This window comes from Rhinoraja longicauda, chromosome 21, assembly GCF_053455715.1.
Source record: "Rhinoraja longicauda isolate Sanriku21f chromosome 21, sRhiLon1.1, whole genome shotgun sequence".
In the NCBI taxonomy this organism is placed as follows: Eukaryota; Metazoa; Chordata; class Chondrichthyes; order Rajiformes; family Arhynchobatidae; genus Rhinoraja; species Rhinoraja longicauda.
This window is the reverse complement of record NC_135973.1, coordinates 32275991-32295076: the sequence shown is the minus strand read 5'-3', so window position 1 is coordinate 32295076 and position 19086 is coordinate 32275991. Positions and strand designations below refer to the sequence as shown.

At 42.2% G+C, this 19086-nt stretch overlaps 1 protein-coding gene across 6 annotated transcripts in view; it reads left to right on the top strand.

The window, feature by feature from the left end:
- The window catches only part of mapk8ip3 (mitogen-activated protein kinase 8 interacting protein 3), a 170786-nt gene that overhangs the window by 39823 nt on the left and 111877 nt on the right, over positions 1-19086 (top strand). For all 6 annotated transcript variants that reach the window (XM_078418259.1, XM_078418260.1, XM_078418263.1 and 3 more), the window contains 3 exons: positions 1859-1979; positions 9167-9237; positions 15490-15584. In XM_078418259.1, the coding sequence (XP_078274385.1) occupies positions 1859-1979; positions 9167-9237; positions 15490-15584 (287 nt within the window). The remainder of the gene's footprint in view (positions 1-1858; positions 1980-9166; positions 9238-15489; positions 15585-19086) is intronic.

Below are 19086 nucleotides of genomic sequence, written 5' to 3'. Positions count from 1 at the left end.
GCAAAAAGGTGTAATGATCAAGATATATTTTTACATTGTATAAACTAAAGTTCAACAAAGTTACATTTACTCCAGTGGACTTTGATCTTTTGAAAAAATCTCTTCCAAGCACTGATTCTTGCTGAAGTGCATAACAGTATCATTCTTTGTCAAAGTGACCAGCAACTGGGTGCTTGCGGGTTCTTTCAGGAGCACCACAAATGTCAGCTTAGTTTGATGCAATATTTTTACCTTGTGAAACGCAACACAAGGTGCTCCAAATAAATAAATCATCAACCTATAGAATAACTTGTCAGACAAGCGATGATGTAGATCTTAAACGGTGTCTTTAAGTACATTAAACGGGAAGAAACATTTAGGGAGGAGATCTAGAACCTCGAGTCAAGGCAGCTGAAGTCCGGGGGTGCACAGGAGGTCAGGTGGATCATAAATCAATTTTATCTTTAGCGACAAGATTTTTCAGTCCGGAAGAGTGTCAGGATGCAAATTAAGGAAGTAGCAATCGGGTAACTGGGTTTTGTTCGTTTTGCTGTGTACTGTGACATTTTATTTGAAGTGCTTCTGATTTTATATCAAATTTTCAATGTTTGCAGTGGCTTGTTTGTGTAATTTTTTAAGTCTGACTGACACTGAGCCAATTGTGAATATTGAGTTAAGATTCTACGCGTGCGACATAGCAACTACCAAATCTGGATTTCTCTCATAAGGTCGCTGCTGCATACTCTCTATTTACATGGGTGTAGTTTACCAAAATATAGATAATTTCTCCAACGTTGACAGCATTAATGTCAATGGTATGCGCAAGAAGTTCCAAGAATAAAATGCAGGTTTAGCACATGACTGATAATTAACTATTTTAATTATTTGGCATATGTACAATACATTACATAAAACACTTTATAGTATGTATTTATATATCCCATTCTTTAAAGCACTGTATTATATTTGCTAATACACTCTTGGCAACTAAATCACATTAAGTAAGATGAGTACATTTATTCTGTGAACAAACTCTGCCATATATTGTACAATCAAAAGCCCCTTTTCCAACTTGTTTTCTGTCAATTCAGAATGTTAAAAGAAATGCTTTAATTTTCTTCTTAATAGTTTAAGTTTAGTTTCGATGAGAGAGACAGTGCGGATGGAAATAGGCCCTTTGGCCCACCGAGTCTGTGCTGACCAGCGGTCCCCGTACACCAACAGTACCCTACACACTCGAGTGACAATTTACAATCTTTACCAAAGCCAATTAACCGACAAACCTGTACGTCTTTGGAGTGTGGGAGGAAACCGGAGCACCTGGGGAAAACCCATGCGGTCATGGGGAGAACGTACAAACTCTGTACGGACAGCACATGTAGTCAGGATTGAACCTGGGTCTCTGGCTCTGTAAGGCAACAACTCTACCGCTGCACCACTGTGCCACCCAGATCTTCTTAAGTTCTTAATTTCTTCTTAATCGTTTTTCTTAATAGTTTCGTTGTCATGTTAAGGAGGCAGTATTCCATAATAGCTGTTTGTTTAAAAATAAAAGGCTTGAGCTAATGCTGTCGCAGTTGTGCATGTGGAAAATATTTCAATTGGTTCAGGCCTTTTCTTGATGAATGGCAGTGTGGTTACCATGGGAACCATGTACAATAAGTAGATATTTCTCTCTGTGGGGGAAGAGGTTTTCTTTTCATTTTTAATCTTTAATGCTTGATTTCAAGAAAATCAATGTGTTGTTTTTGGATGAGGCAAAGCAACCTGAATACAAAATTCCATTTTGCTCAATAAAATCTTTAATCGTTTGTATGGAGCTTCGCTTATTCTCAACATTTTCTTCCAACGTGCTTTTTTTTTGTGTGTGTGTGTATAGAAATTTATCGAGTTTGAAGATGCGCTGGAACAGGAGAAGAAGGAACTTGAGACACACGTGGAATCTCTGGAGCTGCAGAGCAGACAGCTGGAGCTCAAGTCCAAGAACTACTCCGACCAGCGTAAGTTTAAATTTAGAAACAAGGAACTGGTTCACAGAAAACGAAGGCAAGTGCTGGAGTAACTCAGCAGCTCAGGCAGCATCTCTGGAGAACATTTTGGGTCGGGACCCTTAAGACTGATTGTGGTGGGGGGAAGAGAAAGCTGGAAGAGAGGAGGGGTAGGACAAAGCATGGCGAGTGATATGTGGATATGGGTGGATATAGGTGGATAGGTGGAGAGGAGGGGTAGGACAAAGCATGGCGAGTGATAGGTGGATATGGGTGGATATAGGTGGAGAGGAGGGGTAGGACAAAGCATGGCGAGTGATAGGTGGATATGGGTGGATATAGGTGGAGAGGAGGGGTAGGACAAAGCATGGCGAGTGATAGGTGGATATGGGTGGATATAGGTGGACAGGAGGGGTAGGACAAAGCATGGCGAGTGATAGGTGGATATGGGTGGATATAGGTGGAGAGGAGGGGTAGGACAAAGCATGGCGAGTGATGGGTGGATTTAGATGAAGGTTTCTTTACAGGCAGATGGTTGGATGAAGGCCAGAGATTCTTCCCCTCCCCCTTTCTTTCCCCTCACTTCCTTGTGCCCCACCTGGACTCACACCCATTTCTTCCCTCTCTCTCCCTTTTCACCTACATTCCTTTCTGTGGCTGCATAATTTGCAACTCTTCTATCCTTATCTCAAACCTTTTGTCTCTTCATCTCTGGCCTTTGTCCAATCATCTGCAAATGGAAAATCCCTCTCGCCTGTATCGATCTATCACTCGCCACGTTTTGTCCAGCCCCTCCTCTCATCTAGCTTTCTTACCCCCCTCCCCCCACCCCTCCCTTCTTTCCCTGAGCTCAATCAGTCTGAAGAACAGTCCCAAACCCGAAACATTACCAATTCATGTTCTTCAGAGATGCTGCTTGACACACTGAGTTACTTTAGCACTTTGTGTAAGTTTAAATGCGTTTTCCAATAGAAGGCTGTAAAGAGAATCCTAACTTGGCAACTCCAACTTGTATTAATGTATAACCTTGATCTTAGTTCATTATTTCAAGGCGCCACACAGGAGCTATCATCATACAAAGTTTGTCAACAAACCATTTAACACAAAACATAGAGCAGTCCAGCACAAGAACAGGCCCTTTGTCCCACACTGAACATGATGGCAAGTTAAACTAATCACATCTACCTGAATATGATCCATAACCCTCCATTTCTGCACAGTGGAGTTGCTGCCGTACAGTGCCCTGGTTTGACCCTGACTACGGGTGCTGTCTGTACAGAGTTTGTTCGCTCTCCCCGTGATTTGCTTGGGTTTTCTCCGGGATCTCTGGTTTCCTCCCACACTCCAAAGACATAGACAATAGACAATAGGTGCAGGAGTAGGCCATTCAGCCCTTCGAGCCAGCACCGCCATTCAATGCGATCATGGCTGATCACTCTCAATCAGTACCCCGTTCCTGCCTTCTCCCCATACCTCCTCACTCCGCTATCCTTAAGAGCTCTATCCAGCTCTCTCTTGAAAGCATCCAACGAACTGGCCTCCACTGCCTTCTGAGGCAGAGAATTCCACACCTTCACCACTCTCTGACTGAAAAAGTTCTTCCTCATCTCCGTTCTAAATGGCCTACCCCTTATTCTTAAACTGTGGCCCCTTGTTCTGGACTCCCCCAACATTGGGAACATGTTTCCTGCCTCTAATGTGTCCAATCCCCTAATTATCTTATATGTTTCAATAAGATCCCCCCTCATCCTTCTAAATTCCAGTGTATACAAGCCCAATCGCTCCAGCCTTTCAACATACAGGTTTATAGGTTAATTGGCTTGGTAAAATTGTTAACTGTCCCGAATGTATAGGATAGTGCTAGTGTATGGGGATCGCTTGTCGACATGAACTCAGTTGGCTGAGGGCCCTGTATCTCTAAACCAAAGAGAGAGCTAGATAGAGCTCTTAAGGATAGCGGAGTCAGGGGGTATGGGGAGAGGGCAGGAACGGGATACTGATTGTGGATGATCAGCCATGATCACATTGAATAGCGGTGCTGGCTCGAAGGGCCGAATGGCCTACTCCTGTACCTATTGTCTATTGTCTGTTGTCTAAAAATAAAGTTTGAAAAGATATTTGTGCAAAGTGGCCAAATGTTAATTTTTGGTTAGAGAGGAAGAAAGGTTTAGGGAGGTAATTCTAGAGTTTGTGGTCCTGAGAGATGAAGCCACCAGCCATTGAATGAAGGAAATGGGGTCAGTGCCAGAATTCATAATTGGATGTGGATAATGGGAGTATGGATATCACAGAGGATTATGAAGGTTTGAAGACATTATGGACAGGCAAGAATGAGATTCGGAAGAAATTAAAAAATAGGGAAGCGATTTTAAAATGAAGCAATTAATATCAGCAGTGCAGGCATGATGGGTGAACAGGACTTGGTATAAATTAGAATACTGATAACAGAGGTGAGGTTGTTAGTAAGAAAATAAATTATGAGCCAATTGATTATCCATTCCCTGCCAATTCTGACTTTATCTTATAATATGTCATGGGGCCTTGTTTCATCTGCTGCTGCTTTGGTTATTGTTCTAAACTCCATTTTATAGATAGTAGCTTCATACGATGAATTTCAACAGTCTGAAGAAGGGTCTCGACCCGAAACGTCATCCATTCCTTCTCTTCCGACATGCTGCCTGACCCGCTGAGTTACTCCAGCATTTTGTGTCTCCCTTCGAATTTCATCCACATATCTGAGTCAATACTAAATTTGCCTATGTCCATTTCCATAATACAACCTGACTCCTTTCTATTCAGCTCCTCTGCTAAGTCTAATCCATGTCAGACGTGTTCAGCCTTGACTCTTCCGATTGTATTTGGCACATGTGCTTTAACTTATGTAAAGTTGAGGTCATCCGAACTTGCTCCAAGACCTAGTTGCCATTTACTCCTCTGGTCACTGACCTATCCATTTCCCCAGTAGCAATGTCATGGTTTTAAATATTCCATCCTTGTTTTAAAGTTATTGCCTTGGAGCCTCCACATTTGTGTCGTTTCAGCCATAGACTCTTCCGAGACATTTGCTTCCAACTCCCTGCTGGTGGTCACCACTGAATCTAATTGGTCTGCCGCTGGTTTCTGCTGCCGACATTTAGCTTTAGAAACCTGATTCTAAGTCCTCTCCACTGCGCCATCTCTCGTTCCACTTGTTAACACTTGCCATCCTTTTCTAATATCCTGCGTAGTTCAGCCCCTAATGCTGCTCCCGTGAAGCAACTTGTGCCATTTTGCTTTGTCAAAGATGCTCAGCAAACATACTGTAGCTATCTTTTTCTGTCATTGCATTCGTTTTGAGCTAACCACCAATTCCCAGCTCTGAATGGTCGTGATCTGGATAGACACTTTTTTAAAAAAAGTATAGATTTTTGCCCATTTTGATACTAATTGACAGATAACAGATGGAAATCCACCCAACATTCACTATCGCCTTTTATTAAAATTGTATTAGGTTATATAATCTCCATTCTGATGCATTTTGTTGCAAATGCCACTGTCTCAGTCTTTTTCCATTAAGATTTCTGTCCATGCTGTTTATCCATCACGTTAATGTCACCCAGTTCAATCTGTCTACTCCTTTGCTGTTGATGCCATACCATAGCTTCCCCTGAGTCTTTGGATGCAGCAGGGAGAGTCCTCATGTGGTGGAGTTAGGAGATGGTGGAACTCGTTTTCAATGAGCAATTTTCCTGAACTTGAGGCAGTGAGAGCATAAATCCATCACATGATGCAGATCTTTTTCAAAACGGGCTCATTGTTACGTTTGGTCTATTCTGTAGCTCCAATGGCTAAAGTCGTGCACCAACCACCTTGGGGTTATTGGAAGGGCAGATCATTGGAGCTCCTTTAAGCCTCGGGAAAACGCGCAATGTGCCCTGCACTTGTTACTGCCACTTGCTGTCTGCCTGTAGATGGCAAAACATTATTCTTGTGCTTCATTTTCATTGTTTTGAAAGAAAATTAAATTTAGAAAAGCACACATTTGGTGCGGCACGGTGGTATAAAAAAATAGAAACTTAAAAACAAAGAAAATATAGAAACATAGAAAAAAGGTGCAGGAGTAGGCCATTCAGCCCTTTGAGCCAGCACCGCCATTCAATATGATCATGGCTGATCATCCAGAATCCTGCTTTCTTCCCGTATCCCTTGATCCCGTTAGCCCTAAGAGCTATATCTAACTCTCTCTTGAATACATCCAGTGAATTGGCCTCCACTGCCTTCTGTGGCTGAGAAATCCACAGATTCACAAATCGCTGGCTGAAAAATGTTTTTCCTCATCTCAGTCCTAAATGGCCTACCCCTTATTCTTAAACTGTGACCCCTGGTTCTGGACTCCCCCAACATGGGGAACATTTTTCCTGCATCTGGCCTGTCCAATCCCTTAAGAATTTTATATGTTTCTACAAGATCCCCTCTCATCCTTCTAAAATCCTGTGAATATAAGCCCAGTCGATCCATTCTTTCATCATATGTCAGTCCTGCCATCCCGGGAATTAACCTGGTGAACCTATGCAGCACTCCCTTAATAGCAAGAATCCTTCCTCAAATTAGAAGACCAAAACTGCAAACAATACTCCAGGTGTGGTCTCACCAGGGCCCTGTACAATTGCAATAGGACCACCTTGCTCCTACACTCAAATCCTCTTGCTATTGAAGGCCAACATGCCTTCACTGCCTGCTGTACCTGCATGCTTACTTTCAGTGACTGATGTACAAGGACATTAGGGTTGCCAACTGTTCCGTATTAGCCGGGACATCCTGTATTTTGGGCCAAATTGGCTTGTACAGTACGGGACCGCCCTTGCCCCGTATTAGGCCTGGGGGGCACTGAGGGCCTGGATGCTGTAGGCCTGGACAGTGTAGGTACGGACAGTGTAGTAGGAAAAAAACTGCAGATGCTGGTTAAAATCTGTCCCTACCTTCCGGACAGTGTAGGTCAGGACAGTGTAGGCCTGGAGGCCCAGGCGCTGCCTAACGGAGGTTGCTTAGCAACCCGCCTCCCAGCCCGGGCGGCCACCATTGATGGAGCGGGAGCACGTGACCCCTGGCTGGGTGAGGTCAGGTGGGGCGCAGGGCGGTGACGTCACCTTGCCCCGTATTTGGGAGTGCTATAGTTGGCCTCCCTAAAGGACACCTAGGTCTTGTTGCTCCTCCCCTTTTCCTAATCTGACACCATTAAGTTAATAATCTGCCTTTTTCTTGCTACCAAAGTGGATAACCTCACATTTATCCACATTATACTGCACCTGCCATGTATCTGCCCACTCACCCGACCTATCTAAGTCACCCTGCAGCCTCATAGCATCCTCCTCGCAGCTCACACTGCCATTCAGCTTTGTGTCATCTGCAAACTTGGAGATGTTACATTTAATTCCTTCGTCTAAATCGTTAATATATATTGTAAAAAACTGGGTCTCCCGCACCGAGCCTTGCGGCACCCCACTAGTCACTGCCTGCCATTCTGAAAAGGACCCATTAATTCCTACTCTTTGCAAAGGCTTTTTGAAAGTCCAGATACACCACATCCACTGGCTCTCCCTTATCCATTCTACTTGTAACATCCTCAAAAAATTCCAGAGGATTAGTCAAGCATGATTTTCCCTTCATAAATCCATGCTGACTTTGACCGATCCTGTCACTGCTTTCCAAATGTGCTGCTAGCACATGTTTAATAATCGACTCAAACATCTTCCCCACTACTGATGTCAGGCTAACTGGTCTATAATTCACTGTTTTCTCTCTCCCTCGTTTCTTAAAGTGGAGTTCTATTATCTACCCTCCAGTCCCACAGGAACTGATCCAGAGTCTAAAGAACATTGGAAAATGATCAGCAATGCATCCACGATTTCTAGGGCCTCCTCCTTGAGTACTCTGGGATGCAGACCATCAAGGCCTGGAGATTTATCTGCCTTCAGTCCCAATAGTTTACCCAACACCATTTCCTGCTAATGTGAATTTCCTTCAGTTCCTCCCTCCCTCCAGATCCTCCGTCCCTAGTATTTCTGGGAGATTGTTTCTTTGTGTCTTCCTTAGTGAGGACAGATCCAAAGTACTTGTTTAACGTCTGCCATTTCCTTATCTCCCATTACAAATTCACCTGTTTCTGACTTGTTAGGGACCTACATTTGTCTTCACTAATCTTTTCTTCTTCCCATATCTAGAGAAGCTTTTGCAGTCAGTTTTTATATTCCCCGCAAGTTTTCTTTCATGCTCTATTTCCCCCCTCATAATTAACCCCTGTGTCGTCCTCTGTTGAATTCTAAATTTCTCTCAGTCCTCTGTTTTGCTGCTTCCTCTGGCCAATTTACATGTCTCTTCCTTGGATTTAACACTCTCCCTAATTTCCCTCGTTAGCCACGGTTGAGCCACCTTCCCTGTTTTATTTTTTCGGCAGACCGGGATGAAATTTTTTTGTAATTTGTCCAAGGGATCTTTAAATCTTTGCCATTGCAAGATAGTGCTGTTTCTCCACAGGTACAGCAAGGCGGTGTCAATGTGATCTCTGGTCTTGTCAGGTAGTGCTGGTCCTTGTTATTCCATCCAGTGCCCCAGTTGCCTCCCACATTTGAAAGAAGTGCTGGTAGGTTAATTGGTTAGTGTGAATTTCCTTAGTGTAGGTTAATTGCAAAAGAATCAATGGGAGTAGATGGACATGTGATGTAACTTTAGATAGTTCCTCTGTCCCTCCCTTCCCCTCCTCCTTCCCAGATCTCCCTCTATCTTCCTGTCTCCACCTATATCCTTCCTTTGTCCCGCCCCCCTGACATCAGTCTGAAGAAGGGTCTCGACCCGTAACGTCACCCATTCCTTCTATCCTGAGATGCTGCCTGACCTGCTGAGTTACTCCAGCATTTTGTGAATAAATATCTTCGATTTGTACCAGCATCTGCAGTTATTTTCTTATACGACATGCGAAGGGTAGTAAGTTCCAGGGTTAGAGGGGAATGGCAAAGGATTGGGCCTTTGCTGGGAGCTGTCACAGAACTGAAGGGGTGTTATAAGGAATAAGTTCAGTTTCTGTTCATTTGTTTCCCACCCGTCGTGAATTTAATTCTTAAAATCCGTCTGATTTCTAGATTCTGTGTGATTTTATTAGATGGCGTTCTTTATATCCAATCCAATTAATACTAGTCTCATTCAGCTTTGTGCTGTCGTTACAGTTACCAGGCTGGAAGAGCGGGAGACAGAGATGAAAAAGGAATACAACGCTTTACATCTGAGACACACTGAGGTAAGAGACCGACAGTCAATGCAGCCATAGCAAACGTGCTTGCATGAAGGAAGCTGGCTTTGGACAGTGCACAAGCCTGAGGTAGTAACAAAGTGTCATCGTGGGGTGACCTGAGAGGTGGAGTTTGGTGTTTTGTCTCAAGGTGCAACTCCACTAACCCCTCACTAAGTTGAAACACATGGGAATAAAGTTGCATATTCAATGTTAATTTTATAGGAAAGACACCAATTGTCCTTTGTTGAAACCATCGATTTTTTTGTTTTTGTTCCATTCTTTTCTACAAATGTAAATTGGGTGTTTCAATAACAGGTCGCTAGCCTTTTTGATCAGATTACCTTAATGGTTAAAATTGAAAATTTGTTTTGGTCTTGCCCACTTTTGGAAAAATATTGGAAATAAATTTTTGATACTATTTCTGTAGTTTTAGGTATTGATTTACAACCTCATCCTATCACTGCAATTTTTGGGCTACCAATGATAGATTCTATTCATCTGTCCCTTTCAGCCCGTCGGTTGATCGCTTTTACTACATTAATTGCCAGAAGATCTATTTTATTTAAATTGAAAGACTCTAATCCTCCCACCACACTCCATTGGTATTCTGAAACGATATCATGTTTAAATTTAGAAAAAAATTAGGAGTGATATTGTTGAACCCTCGATTAAATTTGATAGGACTTGGGGAAGCTTTATTCAATATTTTCACACAATATAAGTTGTTCCCTCTCCAACCGTTATAATAATTTTTTACCTTTATTTGGCGGAACAGATTTAACGACAAACAGGGGTCTAAACTGTTGACATATTTTTTTTGCAGCCCAGATTCTGTTTTTTTTTTGTTGCTTATTTTAGTTTAGGGGGGGGGGGAATTTTTTCTCTTTTTTTTCCTTCTTATCTTTAAAAAATATATATATATATAAGTTCTCTTTTAACCTTTTATCTATAATTAGAGACTGGGAGGTCTATACCCTATATGTATTTTGAAACTGGATTTATATCAAAGTCTACAGAGAGACTTGGGCCTTTTGGAAGGGTGGGCTGAAAGATGGCAGATGGAGTTTAATGCTGATAAGTGTGAGGTGCTGCATTTTGGTAGGACAAATCAAAATAGGACGTACAGGGTAAATGGTAGGGAATTGAGGAATGCAGTGGAACAGAGGGATCTGGGAATAACTGTGCATTGTTCCCTGAAGGTGGAATCTCATGTGGATAGGGTGGTGAAGAAGGCGTTTGGTATGCTTGCCTTTATAAATCAGAGCATCGAGTATAGAAGTTGGGATGTAATGTTGAAATTGTACAGGGCATTGGTGAGGCCGAATCTGGAGTATGGTGTGCAGTTCTGGTCGCCAAATTATAGGAAGGATGTCGACAAAATGGAGAGGGTACAGAGGAGATTTACTAGAATGTTGCCTGGGTTTCAGCACTTAGGCTACAGAGAGAGGTTGAATAGGTTGGGTCTTTATTCTTTGGAGCGTAGAAGGTTGAGGGGGGACTTGATAGAGGTTTTTAAAATTTTGAGAGGGACGGACAGAGTTGACGTGGGTAGGCTTTTCCCTTTGAGAGTGGGGAAGATTCCAACAAGGGGACATAGCTTCAGAATTGAGGGACAAAGGTTTAGGGGTAACATGAGGGGGAACTTCTTTACTCAGAGGGTTGTGGCTGTATGGAATGGGCTTCCGGTGGAAGTGGTGGAGGCTGGCTCGATTTTATTATTTAAGAGTAAATTGGATAGGTATATGGATAGGAGGGGATTGGAGGGTTATGGTCTGAGTGCAGGTAGATGAGACTAGGTCAGGGAGAATGGTCGGCGTGGACTGGTAGGGCCGGACAGGCCTGTTTCCATGCTGTAGTTGTTATATGTTATATGTTATATATTATGGCTACATTTGTTGTTAATGTAATCCTGATCCCTATGTATCAATATCACTGTTATGCTTATTTTTTTTGAAATTTAATAAAAAAAGTTTGAAAAGAAAGAAAGAAAGAAAATTTACGCTCTTGATGTACCGATTTTGTATCTAATTATGCTTATCAGGGTGATCTACACTCCTGAATATTAAATGATATTTGGCACTGCAGCTGATCATATGATAAGTAAACACTTAATTAATTTTGCTTCAGATTGTAGAGATCTAGCTTTATACCCTTGAAAAGCAATGTTGTCCCAAGATACTTTGAAAACATTCCCAATATTCCTGGTATTTTGTTGGAGTGAATTTCTGCTGGTTCAGTGTTCTAAGTTGGATCAGCAGTGAGGCAGCTTAGAAAATGTGGAAGGAGCAAGAGTGGCAGCCAACTCTCTTCAATCCCTTGTTGTGGGTGATGAGGTAGATTTACATATTATCTGCTCCCTGCATCCTGTTGTGATCATAACTTCACCAGAAATAGGAAGTATAATCTTGTAGGTTTCTGCTGTCAATACATGTGTCTTTAATTGTAAATATTTCTTTCTTTCTGGCCATTTCTTTACTTGGGCTTGAATGTTTTTTTTCTGTGATCCAGGTTTGTGTGTACTAGTTGGATTTACATGGATAGATCGACGTGCAAAGTCACAAGATTCCAGAGACAGTCTAACCTTGGAATTGTCAATTTTTCCCAATTTCCTTCCTGTTCATTTATTAAAAACTTGATTCAGAAAGATAAGGTCCATATTCTTTTAAATTTTGAAACGTGTGAAGCAATGAGATCCCAAATGGACTGGACAGCGTTGGTGCTCTCGACTCCACTAATCTTTATGAAGTTCTGAAATGTAACACTTGGGGCTAGGGAACCGAGAGGCAAAGCCTTGAGATAGGATTGAAAAGAGAAGGGATTTTTTTTCCTCTCAGAGCTGTGGAATATTCTACTCCAGGCAACTGTGAGTCATTAAATACTTACAAAGTTGAGGTGGATTTTTGTGCAAAAGCAGAATAAAGATGTTTGGGGATCATGAAAGTGGAGATGAAACCAAAAATCGGTTCGGCCCTGGCCTTACAGAGGGGGTCTTTCTGAACAGCAGATCAGACTCGTGGAGCTGAATAGGCCCAATTCTTTCTCTGGATTTCTGGTATGATTCCTTTCATCCTTGGGCCCTTGCTTGTTTGTTAAAATACTTTATAGTTTGGTGCTGGATCACTTGCCCAAATCTATGCTCAGCAAGGCAGGAAGCATAAAAGCTTCAGGTGCTGGCAATGTGAAATAGAAATTGAAATGCTATAAACACACAGCAAATCATCTGGGGAGAGAGAAACAGTTGATGTTTCAAGATGATGACATTTCTTCAGAATCAAGAAAACATATTTTATAATGCAAAGAAAGACAAGGGGTGGAGAGAACGCGGGTAATCTAACATGGCCCTCGCTCGATCATCATGTTCTCATGGCCTCAACCTTATCACGGACAATTACTTTTCATCATACCTTCCCCTTCTCCGAGACCTCATTCCATCAAAAGGACCAGAAAATGCAATCGGCTGTTCCTTGAACTTGGGATCAAAAATCGATATCTAGCGTGCCTTGGAAGTATTTGTAGATGTAGCTTTACTCCGTATCTATTCATGTTGAGTTTACTTACCAGATTTATATTCCCAGTACTGGGAGAATGATGATATTCATTTGAACTGGGTTTAGAAGGGTCCTGATCTGAAACGTCACCTATCCATTTTCTCCAAAGATGTTGCCTGATCCGCTGAGTTGCTCCAGCATTTGGTGTCTATCTTTGGAAATAAACATTACAATTGAAAGGAAGTAAAATGAAGACATGGGGGACTACAGCTGCTGAGGTCGGGAACAAAAAATAAACTGCTGGAGGATCTCAGTGGGACAGGCAGTATCTGTGGAGGGAAATGGACGGTCAATGTTTCCGGTCAAGACCCTTCAACTGGACAGAGAGTAGAGGGGAAGTAGCCTGTATAAAGAGGTGGCACGCTGGATGCAGGTGAGGAGGTCTGTCTTGACCTCTCACCACCACTAGGGTGAGACCATCTAAGGTGAGACCAAATGCAAACTTGAGGATAGCACCTCGTATTCCCCCTGGTAGTCTACAGCCTGATGGCATGATTATTGAATACTCTAGTTCAGGTACTGTGCATCCCCTCTGTCTCTGCCTCCCTCCTAATCTACTGAGATCCTCCCTCACAAACCCTTCAAACACCCAACCCCCTCTCACCCCGTCCCTTCCCATCCACTCCATCAGCCCATCATCCACACACTCTTCTCATCGGGTCTCTTCCACCCCATTATTCCCATCTTCCCACCCTACCTCCTTTACTTGGTCCCACACTCCCATCTGCAGCCCCTGGTTACCTCAACCGATCATGTTCCAGTCTCTATTGCTATCTCCACCACCACCTGAGACTATCCACCAATCCATCCCTTCTCACCTCAATCCACCTACCACTTTCCAGCTTTTGCCCCACCTTTTTATGCTGGCTATCTCCCCTCCACTCTCAATCCAGAAGAAGGGCCCTGACACGAAACGTTAACTGTCCATTTTCTTTTCATCCTGCACCAGAGAGCTGGAAGCACATTCTAGACTGCCACCTCCGTGTGATGGTGTTGTGCTGCTTCTGTGACCTGTTTGCCCATCAAATGGACGGGGAAAAATTATGTGACGTTATTGTGGAGGAGGTCAGCTAATTGGTGCAAGCGGTATTGCCGCTGGCAGAGTTTGCACATTCTCTCTGTGTCCACATGGATTTCCCCGGGTACTCCGATTCCACTCAAAAATATGACGAGTTGCACCTAGCGTCACTGGATGACTGGAACTGGGGGGAGTTGATGAGCATGTGAAGGAGAATAGGCTCAGTGGTGGCTTGAGTGTGAGGAGAACTCTCTGAGACTTGGCACAGACACGATGCACCAAATGACCTGATTCATGAGAAGATATGAGAACTTAAAACAAGTTTGGTGTCGAACTTTCCTTAGTCCTGATAACAGGTCACCTCTCTGAAATATTAACCCTGTTTCTCTCTCTCTGGGTGCTGCCTGACCTGCTGAATGTTTATAGCATGTTCTGTATATATCTGGCATAGATTAGCAATTTTGCAGGTTGTTTCCCGCTGCCAATTAACCTTGAACATCAAGGCAAACATTATACAGTATCATAAAAAATGTAGCATTGAATTTCTGGATACATGCTTTTAATTTTCCTTTCTAGTACTTCTCAACAACTGATTGAGTGACGAGCACAATATTAATTCCAGTTATTCTGTATTCTAACATGTTATTCTTTAGATTTTTTTTTCCAAACCGTCCAGCCATATTTACATGAGCTTTTGAATCACATAATGCAGAGGGGTGAGATCTGTTGCACAAGATCTAAAATATAAAGATGAATGGAACTTGATGCAATGCTATTTAATATAATGGGTAGTGGAATGTCAAGAATCCTCTAATATTTTTATAAATTAGTGTACAGAATATACCAATAAAAAGCCAAGAGAAAGTTTTGTTTTCAGGAAGTCACCCAATTTCTTGAGGTGTATGCATCACATAATGTCCTCGACAAATGATTTGTAGGTTTATTAGAATGAACCTTCCTTTTTTTGGGGGCGACTAATGGCATGTTGGCCTTCATAACAAGAGGACTTGAGTACAGGAGCAAAGAGGTCCTGCTGCATTTATTCACAAAATGCTGGAGTAACTCAGCAGGTCCTGCTGCAATTGTATAGGGCTCTGGTGAGACCACATTTGGATTGTTGTGTACAGTTTTGGTCTCCTAATTTGAGGAAGGACGACCTTGCTATTGAGGCAGTGCAGCTAGGTTCACTGGGTTAATCCCTGGGATGGAGGGACTGTTATATGAAGAAAGATTGGAAAGACTAGGCTTGTATTCACTGGAGTTTAGAAGGATGAGAGGGGATCTTATAGAAACGTATAAAATTATAAAAGGACTGGACGAGCTAGATGCAGGAAAAATGTTCCCAATGTTGGGGGAGTCCAGAACCAGGGGACACAGTCTAAGAATAAAGGGGAGGCCATTTAAAACTGAGGTGAGAAGAAAAATTTTCACCCAGAGAGTTGTGAATTTGTGGAATTCTCTGCCACAGAAGGCAGTAGAGGCCAATTTACTGGATGAATTTAAAAGAGAGTTAAATAGAGCTCTAGGGGCTAGTGGAATCAAGGGATATGGGGAGAAGGCAGGCACAGGTTACTGATTGTGGATGATCAACCATGATCACAATGAATGGCGGTGCTGCTCGAAGGGCCAAATGACCTCCTTCTGCACCTATTTTCTATGTTTCTATGACTAAATAATTATTTTGTGTTGCAGATGATCCAAACTTATGTGGAACATATAGAACGGTCCAAACTGCACCAAGTAGGGGGGAATGCTCAATCAGACGGAACAATGACTGGCAGGAACAAGTAAGCTTTTGTGTTATGCCAGTTGTTTGTGTGGTGATAGGTTGTAGGTGGTAGACTGCATGCACAGGGTGGCTTAAAAAAACATCGATATAAGTCATATTTGTAGCTGCACTGACAGATCCATGAAGAGTCCCATGCCTACCTGATTGAGCCCCAATGGAATCGGAAACACTTGTTTGTAATGTGATGTTATCGCATTACTATTTTCAGTGCCTTTTGCTCCAGTGAGTAAAGGAATTTGTACTGTCGTTGTGCATGGTACTGTCATTGGAGAGTTTAACAGCAGTGGTCACGATGAAAGTCACATCAATATTCTGTCTGGGTCAGTTAATTGTCTCGCCTTTAGTGTAAATTTTCTGTCGGGTGTTAAATAGGAAATTTGCTATTGTACTGCAAAAATCAAAGTGGAACTTTAGACGGACATTTTTGGTGTGATAGAGGAATGGATTTTCATCTTGGCACTTGGGCATTAACATGTCATTGAGAGAGACAACCGCCCTTTGTAGAAGCAGTCCTGTATTCCTTTGAGCACTTTGTAATCACACCCAAGTTGTAAGTTGAAATTTATTTCCTGAATTGTAGGATAATCGTGGGATCCTGGTGTGGATATCAGCTCCAAGAGAGTAGGGGCCAATATTTTATATAATACGGAGAGGCCAAGGTGAACGGTCTGCTGGAAGATTAGTTGAGAAACTTGCATTGTGCAGCTGGAGATTGTAAGTGCCAAATTATCAAGGCCAAATCAAAATTTGGGAGGCAGGAGGCTTCTGTCAGCTGTAATTAATGCTACCTTTATTGATTTCTTTAATAAGGAGCTGAGGTATTGGCACAAAGGAACAAGAGTAACGCCAGTTTCAGCATCCTGGGGTTATGATTGTAGCCCTGTTGTAATGAAGTTATGAACACCTGAGTTTCACTGGGCGGTGTTTAGCAGTGACAACATTACTTAGATGGGGTACCAAGTGCTCCTTTAAATGGCATTGGTGTAGTGTGAGCAGATGCACACTTTTCTCGAATGGTATTAGACAAATGTTCCTGTTTGTTGCTTACGTTAAAATTTGGGGGATGGTTTGTCCATATAAATAAATACATGAGTTAATAACATTGGAAAGCAGTTGGAAGAATAGGATGTGTGGTCTCTTGAGCTGATATGTACATCGAAAAGTGCTTTACAGGAACTGGCCCTCTGGCATACCATGTGTGTGCTGACAACGATGCCAGTCTGACTAAACCCATTTGCCTGCCACGGTCTGTGTCTATTCCCTGTCTGTTCATGTGTCTGTCTAAATGCTGCTTAAACATAGCTTTTATATCTGCTTCCAGACACCTACCATTGTGTGTGTGCGCGTGTGTGTGTGCACACGCGTGTGCTGCTCAGCTTATTTACACAACCTGCACAGACTTGTATTTCTTTGTATGATTTTGGCCTCTATTGCTGGCCTGAGCTGCACCCCAAGTTCAACTCCCAACTTCATCTTCAGTGATCCGTTCTTCCTGCATCCATGCAGATAACCCATTTTAAATGGTGTCTTTGTTCTTCATCTGTTGTGTCATTTGATTGTCCCTGATGTTTAAGTCAGTGAAACCCTAATGCCTGTTTCCTTCATGAAAGGTCAGGTTCTTCAACGGTTTATTTACTGGACTTTTTGATGAGTCTTTTTGAAAGCTGAAAAATTAAATTAAAAATTAACTAGTTTCCCACAAGACGGAATATGTTTCAGAACAGTTTGCAAATATACATGTGAATACACAAATAAATAGCAAACACAGTGAGGGAAATTAAATGATTGATTGACACTATTTATTGTATTTACTAATATTGAGTATGATTTTAAAGTATGGGGGAGGGGGGAGATGGAATTTAAATGTGTATTTTCTACTCGACTGCCTGAAGCAACCAATTAAATTCTACTCTTGAGATATTTAGATCACATTAACCAGGCTTTCTAAAATTCTAAATTGTCAGTTTCAGGCATTTTGGGTAAGCACATTTTAAACAATTATGAATATATTCCAAGAGTAATTATAAAATTGTTATCATGCCATTTTAGCAGTATTGTAATTCCTGAAAAAGACTGTCAGAATTGAATGTGGTTGTTTTTTGCTGAGCAGCCTTTACTGTACATTAAGATATGAATACTGGACATAACCTCAAGCATTGATAATCCTAACATCTGTACCACATTGTCCCTTGAGTATAAACATAATTTAATTGGAAGAATATGCTGCTTTCCCTGCAGGCAAAACTTTTTTTTATCATGGAACTATCGTGAGTTGTAAATTGATCCCCCTGTAGCGATATATTCTGATTTGGAAATATAATTAATCTAATTGAAAGGAAAGTGAGTGTCAGTCTGACTTATCTGCATGAGCGAGCCTCGTTACAATGTAGGTGGTGATGCTGATGCGTTGTGGTGAATTTAACATCCAGAACAAGGTGCAGTTGAATAAGCCCACAGAATGCCGGTGGTCTCCAGGTGACAGATAATGCTAAAGGTTTAGCGGGAGAGGTAGAAAGGTTTGCTGTCTGTTGAGCTTGTTCTGAAAACATTCACGTTAAAACAACTCTAAATAGTTTTACGGGAAAAATTGCATTGGGAAATGGATAGCTTGCTGTTGGAAAGGCAAACATTAACTAATGTTTATCAAGGGAAGTCAAGATTTTGAACGGAGTTTCGCTGGAAGTCTGGTGAATTCCCACACCCCAAATGTATCTGGCTACGCCATGAGCTTTGGGGACGTTTGCTTTTCTTCCACTGGAATCACAGTGGAAGAACTTTGAAAATCTACACTGACTGGTACGGTGGCGCAGCGGTAGGGTTGCTGCCTGACAGTGCATACAGCGCCAGAGATCCGGGTTTGATCCCGACTTTGCATGCTGTCTTCACGGAGTTTGTACGTTCTCCCCGTAACCACTTGGATTTTCTCCGAGATCTTCAGTTTCCTCCCACACTCCAAAGACGCACAGGTTTGTAGGTTAATTGGCCTGGTATAAATGTGAAATTGTCCCTGGTGTGAGTAGTGTTGATGTGTGGGGATTGCTGGTCGGTGCGGACTTGGTGAGCTGAAGGGCCTGTTTCCGCATTGTATCTCTAAACTAAACTAAGCTAGATTCTGACCGTCAGGATCTGAATAATTGCCACTGTGCAACTACCTCTAAACAGCAAGATACGTAGTCAGACTCTTAACTAATCCAAGTACCTCTCTTTAAGGGATTCACAAACACCCTACGCACACTTTAATTAATGTGAGTGGTTGGCATAATATCCCAGCAATGGGAATTGCATTTGAAATGTGACTTCACATTTGGTTACAATTAAGCACCTAACCCTGAATATAGGCATCATATTCATTAAAGTATCCAATTAACCTCGGATTTATGTCAACAAGTTGACTTAAGAATTCGCAAACTTGCTAACTACAAATAGTTTCAGTTAATAATACGATATGTGGTTCCACCATTGAAGCACGACATCTGGTCGTGTGATGAGTTGCAGTGGCT